Source organism: Gavialis gangeticus, unplaced genomic scaffold, assembly GCF_001723915.1.
Source record: "Gavialis gangeticus isolate Ggan-Ray unplaced genomic scaffold, GavGan_comp1, whole genome shotgun sequence".
NCBI lineage: Eukaryota > Metazoa > Chordata > Crocodylia > Gavialidae > Gavialis > Gavialis gangeticus.
In genome coordinates, this window is record NW_017728995.1 from 61498944 (window position 1) to 61505953 (window position 7010).

The window sequence follows — 7010 nt, forward strand, 5'->3', positions numbered from 1 at the left end:
AGCAACTGATTCACTAGTTACTAGTTCGCTGATTCATCAATTCTCTTTTTGCACTGGGTCAAAGAATCTGCCTCCACAACATCCTGTGGCAATGAGTTATATAAGTTAGTTAACAAACTGTGTGAAAAAGCACTTACTCGTTATCCAATAGCTTCACTTTATTATTTATGATCTCTCAAAGTACTAGAACTAGAGGATATAAATCCCCATTTGCTCTCTCTTTACTATTTAACATTTTGTAGATCTACATCATGTTCCCCATCAAGCTACTCTTTTCTACACTAAAACAAATCCTAGTCTATTTAGTCTCCTCTCATGTGCATGTGTTTGTTTCCATTCTCCACAAAGTAAAGGTTTAAATTGCTAAATCTCATGGGACCTGTTGCAGACCAGAGCTGTTCTTGCACAGACCACATGCTTTCCTTTGCTAGCTCATGATGGCAGAATTGTTCTTATAGAGAGGTTCCACAGTGAGGAAGAGTGTCATGAGAGTATTGATCTCCACCTTTTTGGTGATCATTGGGAACTGGTGCACAAGCACCCCTTCCACACGCAAATCCTCAATTGTTACTTGACATTTCATGAACCTGTTCCCCAACTCTACAAAGCTTATAGTGTGAGAAATATGTCCAGATATCCAAGCAGGAATGGGAAGAAGAACTTTAGCAAGAGTTAACTGAAAAGCACTGGGCCAAAATATGGGGCAATACTTTGGAAGTCACTAATGCTCAAAAATTAAAATTAAATCAGGGTACAAAACAGAAGTTGCATCTGTTCTGGGAGAAAGCCATTTTAAATCAGAGGACAAAGTGAACTATTCAGACATCCATGTCCACTGCCCTAGGACAACCACTAAAAAGGTTCACAACATAAGAAGTGCTTACTGTTTGTCCCAGAACATTACAAAATATGTCTGAACAGTTGTCCCAGGACTCTATCGACTGCATCAGTGGCAGAAAAGCAGCAGTGTATTCAGCTGCTCATTAAACCCTGATAGGAAGGGCAGCATGTACGCATTACATTTTGGGATTTTTCTGTTCCATGACAAAAGAGGCACAACTTGTGCCAGGACAAATGCAATATTTGTCCTTAGCCTTAGTGAAACATGCTACATGAAAGTTTTCATGTGGCTAAATGGATGGGTTCTTTGGCAACAGTCTGGAAAAACAGCTATTCTAGAGTTATGCAAAAAACTTAACCATTCTGAGAGAAGAGGGGGAGAAATGATTGTCTGAAAAAGACCTAAAATACAGTTAGCAAGTACACCCAACCTTTGCATAATGAGATACCCCAAAGCCCAATTTATAAAAGCTATGGAGTTAGGCCTGTAGCCCCTGATTCTATCACCAGACAGTTTATATGATGGAAACTGGAGAGATAGAAGTACCCCTCAACTACTGGTCCCTATTCACTGAGCAGCTGAAGAGTACCTTGCATTAGTAAAAAAAAAAAATTAAACTAGGAACCATCAGATTTCATCTGTACAATTAAGGGAAGACACAAAATTGCTTCACAAATATAGGTACACACTCTGGATCATTAGTTTCTCAATATGTATACTGTCCTGTATTTGTAGGACTTTGAATAAATTCTTAGCAACCTATGATTAAGGTCCATAGTGATAAGGAAACAAGAGCTATCGCAATATTTTGCAGTAGCTCAGCAAACAAACTTACATCTTCGTTCTCTATCGTCCACTAACAAAGAATAATATTTCTCAAGGATTTTAAACATTTTTTTCCTATAAAGCACTAAGTTAAAAAAAAAGTCCCGAGTAGTGGGTGATCCTGAAATATCATCATCATTTTGGTAAGGCAAGCAATTTGTTTTGTAAAAAGAATGTAGTACTTATCAAATCAGAAGGATATGCACACTTTACAATTAAATAATTCTTTGAAGGTTTACGTGATTAAATGGTTTCTATTAATAGACTGCAAATGCAGACATCATTCCTTACAACCACAAATATTTGTGAAGGCACTTTCCCAACAACATATCCAGCATTGTAAATTATCGATTAAACAGAAAGTGGTACAACCTAAAAATTAATACAATATTTAACACTGCTGTCAGACCAAAATGCAGAGCAGAAATGACTGCATTGTAGTTATTACATAGTTTTTTTTTTTCCTTTTAAGCATTAATTGATTAAATCTATGCATGTGTTTAATCTCCTTCTCGAATAGGCACCAGGAATTTATTTTCCCATGATCTTTAAGGAAAGGTCAGTTTCCTGTTTTAGTAATCTTTAAAAATCTTGTCTTGCATCAGGTCACTGGAATCTTTCACACAATCTTTACAGTTTAAAGCCCTTTTCATTATATCTATGAATTGTCACACAGCCATGATACGATACTGGCCTGGGCATGGCTGCTACTCCTGTGATAATGCCCGTTGCAGGATCATAACAGAGAATGGTGTCTGTGGCTTCTCCATTTTCTCGTCTTCCACCAAGGATATAGATTTTGCCATTACATACAGACATGCCACAATTTTCCTGTTTACCAAATATACAAACAGATACATGACTATTAAAAAATACTCAAAACAAACAGAAGACCAAAACACAAACCTGAAGCTCTAGTCAAATCTGGTACAGCATTTTGACTACCACACAAGGCAGCAGTTCTCAGCTGGGATGCTATGAGAACATGTCAAGTGTGCTGTGATGCTGGAACTGCCACCTTCACTGAAGTATGAAACTATTCAGCACAACTCAGTTTTCAAGGGTTGCATACCTTAACTGAGAAGTGGCTGCACCAGAAAGGACGCCTTTCTGCATTACATTAAATAGGCAAGTGTGCCATTTCTGCTGCTGCTTTTCCTGGTTTGGCTCTGACATACTTCCTGAAAACAGAGGCACACAGAGCAGTTTGGCCTGGTGGCAGCAGCATTTATCTCCAGGCTGTTACTGCCACCACAGGGTGAAACTGTCCCAAATAAACATGAATAGGAACAGGAAGGAGAACATAAGAGAACAGAAGTAGAAAATGAAGAGGGAAAAAAAGGAGAGAAAAAAATTATGAAACCAACAGCAGAGTAAATATGAGATAAAAAAGGGGGATGCTAGGTCTAAATGAAGTTACTTTAAAAAAAAAAGTAAAGATGGAAAGAGGATGTGAGCAAAGAAATATTAAGAAGTATTAAGAGGAAGAGATGGAAGAAAGGAAAAAAGGGGAGACAGGAGCAAATCTCTTTTAGGACAAGTCAACTGCTTTACTTTGTAGTACTGCATGAACAGGTTTAAATTTTTTAATATATCCATCTATCGACAGATATATAAATATATCTATATATCTCTATACAACTATAGTTGTATGTCATCTTCTAGAAATAAACTTCAACGTGTGTGAGACAGACAGGAGTGTGAAGCTTTGGTAGCTGATTCGATCCAGAGGAGATTCGGCTCAATTTGGCAGCTGAATCTCCAAATCCGCACCAAAAAAAACTGGGAGACCCATTAATCTCTCCAAATCTAATTGGAGGCCTCAGAATACATTCAGAGAGATTCGGCCATAGACTGTACAGACAGGCACTAGGCAGTGTGGGCGGGAGCAGCCAGAGGAGCCCTGGCTTGATGGCAGCCCTGGGAGAAGCCACGGTTTGTCCAGCTGCTCATCCGGCTGCCCCCGCCGCTGGGGTGAGGCAGTGTTGGCAGCCCCGGGAGAAGCTGCGGGGGCTGGGAGAACGAATAGGGGCTTCCCCCCAGCTGCTGGTTTGATCCCCTAGCTCCCAATCATTCCCCCAGCTACCGTAGCTTCTCCTGGGGCTGCCGACTCAAGCTCCTCGTCTGGCCACTCCCCCACCGGGGAGAGGCAGGCAGTGCTGACAGCCCCAGAAGAAGCCGTGACAGCTGGGAGGAATGATTGGGGAGCTGGGGGAAATAACAGGGGCTCCCCCCCAGCTCCTGGTTCGACTGCCCAGCTCCTGGTTCGACCCCCTGGACCCCGTAGCTTCTCCCGGGGCTACCAGCTCAAGCCAGGGCTTGTCCTGCTGCTCCTGTCGGTACTGCCTGCCTGCGTAGTGTAACGCCAAATAAGATTCAGTGCTGAATATCTTCAGATTTGGCTGAATTGAAATCGGGACAGTGATTCAAATCCAAATCTGAAGAGCGAATACTTTCTGCTTTGCACAGGCCTAATATTTATATATCTATCTATGTAAAATCTCTTACACACACACAAGCTTATTTCTAGAAGATGACATACAACTATAGTTTACCCAGGGAGGAGGCATACATGTAAAATACTACCTGGAGGGCTCATTCACAGATTGCTGGGGTGTTGCTTTCTGCTGTTTTACGCTATACTTTGCCTTTACGTGCAAAGACTAGCTCTGAGCTTTGTTTAAAAAACAAACAAACAAACATACATTGTGTCATTTCTAAAAATGTACATTAATAATTGCTAGAAATCTGTGCTTTAACCAAATAAAAGTAACTCAATAGAGCTTGGAATAAATCCACATTTGGATATGTTAATTATTCCTACCCAAGCTTGTTTCCAAATCACTTTTTCTATTTATGTTGTATAAACCAGCAAGTAGAGCCAGAATAACTGAATATGAATAATTAAACTGAACAGGATTAAACTCTGCGCTCATTTCTTACAGAGTTTCTAAATCAAAGATAATATATACCATATGGTTCTGCTTATAAGTTAGCTGCACATTTTCAGGTTCAAGGTTAGGGAAAAACATTTTTCCCAGGAATACAAATTGGTACTACAAATAAAGACTCTGACTTGCTACTGCCACTACAAAATGAATTAAGGAAAGAACCCAAAGAGTTAAAAAAAGGACTGAAAGAATTCTAACTTCGGGAGGGGGTTATTGCAAGTAGAACAGTCCAGGGTGCTGAGGTCCCACTGCAGGAAGACCTCAGATATAAATCAAATTTTTTTTATTCTTTTGGAGAAGGGAAAAAGTAGACTCATAAACAGAATAATACAGTATATTTTTAGACATCTCCAAAGATTTTTTTTAAAGTATTTGTTACCTGTCTGCTGAATGTGTTCTGTACATGCATCCAATAATCCTCAACTGGATCATAGCAGTATATTGCCTTGGTAAGCCCCCCGGCAACATAGATCAAATTGTTTAGAGATACAGCTGTTATGCATCTCTTTGCAATTGGGATAGTTGCACGGAGCAACCAAGAATTGGTATCAGGATCATAGGACTGAACCTGAAAGCAAGTAAAACATATTTTAAGTTTAACTTAATTACAAAGAAATCAACTACAGGTTGAAATACATACATGTTATGATTCAAGGAAATTAAAAGTATCAACTACATCTAGCTGGATGTCCCACAAAGTGAAGAACATGCCTGACAAAATATACAAGTTGCTCTGCATCTGCAATATTAAAACAAACAGAACCATTAAGCAGTAACAGATTATACCCTGGAAACTTATTTACTCATGAATATTGTTTGATCAAGTATTCTCATCAACTATTAGTGCACGAAGTCAAAGATGCTACAACTATGACAAACCGTATGAACAGTGTGCCCGTATTTTATTAAGCAGTTTTTCCTATTCTGAGTTATATAGTTAATATTCACAGAATAGAATAAGTCAGAAGATTTATAACCCAGCAAGACAAAAAACACTTACATTTTTATCAGTGTTATTAACATTTACTTCCTCTTTTCTTGTATATGGTTAACTGACCTTGTCAGAGCAGGTATTGTCATCAGGACCGCCACCAATCACAAATAACTTGCCCACACAGCTGGCCACTGCTGGAGAACTCACAGCTTCCTTCAGCGGAGCCACCTCTGTCCATCGATTAGAAAACGAATCATAACATTCTACACTGCTGAGTCGGCTTTGCCCATCGTAGCCTCCAACTACATATACCTGCGTAAGACAGTGAGAAACTGTCGTCATTTTGTACAATTTCCAGTTTTTCCTTAAGAAGGAAATTTAAACTCATACAAAGTGTCAGAAACTTAAGATTCTCATCTGTTGCACAAGTGAAAGCCTATTATTCTCAGAAAATTTCTTCACAGGAGAAAAGAAATACCATCTATAAAATTCTGATGTTAAGAATCCTGGGGGAACATCTATGTATTGGTATGTGCCAGATTAAGGAGTCAAAACAAACATCCAGCATACTACAAATCCAGTTAATTAATGTTCTGCAGTTCTCTTCACTTGCTACTAACAAACTGTATTCAGAAATAAAAAAGAAACTCCTTCCAGATTAACCTTTTTCTTAACTCCTTCCCTTCTGAAGGGACGTTCTTTCCTCTGGGTCACATTCTTTACTTGACTGCCTATCACATCAGTTACCTTTTATGAACCAGACATACAGATTTGTCATCTTCCACACATCATCACATCTACCTTCTTTCCTCAATTTGTTTTCCCTAACTTAATCCGTAGTTGAAGCAGCTGCTGTCCTCTATAAAGCCACATATTCAAATCACACTTTATATATGAGAGCTGAGGACTGCAGATCTTAGTAATTGAATATATGTAGGATAATAAAGGAAGCCTTCAGAAATATAGCAAGAACAGTTTCTGTAAACTGCTTTATATTTTGATTTAGATCTTCAATATACAGAATATTAAATAAAAAAGCCCTGGGATGCTACTGACAAGGTTGCTATCAATTTGGTTAAGCAACTGCAAAAGTTAAGAACTTGAGCATAAAGTAGGTATCGGGCACCTCTTAATATACAGATTTCTTTTTGAAAACATACACCTATATTTAAGCCATTCAAATGACCTATGATTTGTTTGTATCCATGGACTGCACTTCTTTTAGATCTTAATGCTCAGGGAGGAAAAAAAAAAAAGTTTCTCTTACTTTACCAAGAAGGACAGCCATTTTGTGTCTCCATCTGCCTTTATTTAGGGAGGCAACTCTGATCCAAATGTTAAGCTGAGAGTTATAAATCCAGACATCCCGGCTGTTTATTCTTCCACCTTTTTAAACAAAGCAAAGAATACAAAACAAAAAAAAAAAAAAAAAAAAAAAAAAAAAAAAAAAAAAAAAAAA

The 7010-nt window shown here is 38.6% G+C and overlaps 1 protein-coding gene across 2 annotated transcripts in view; it reads right to left on the reverse strand.

Annotated features, from left to right (window-relative positions):
- Positions 1-7010, reverse strand: part of KLHL24 (kelch like family member 24) — a 33265-nt gene that overhangs the window by 9279 nt on the left and 16976 nt on the right. For both annotated transcript variants that reach the window (XM_019503702.1, XM_019503703.1), the window contains 4 exons: positions 6819-6937; positions 5675-5863; positions 4997-5185; positions 22-2497 (listed from right to left, as the gene is read on the reverse strand). In XM_019503702.1, coding sequence (XP_019359247.1) covers positions 2297-2497; positions 4997-5185; positions 5675-5863; positions 6819-6937 — 698 coding nt within the window. In that variant the 3' untranslated portion in view covers positions 22-2296. The remainder of the gene's footprint in view (positions 1-21; positions 2498-4996; positions 5186-5674; positions 5864-6818; positions 6938-7010) is intronic.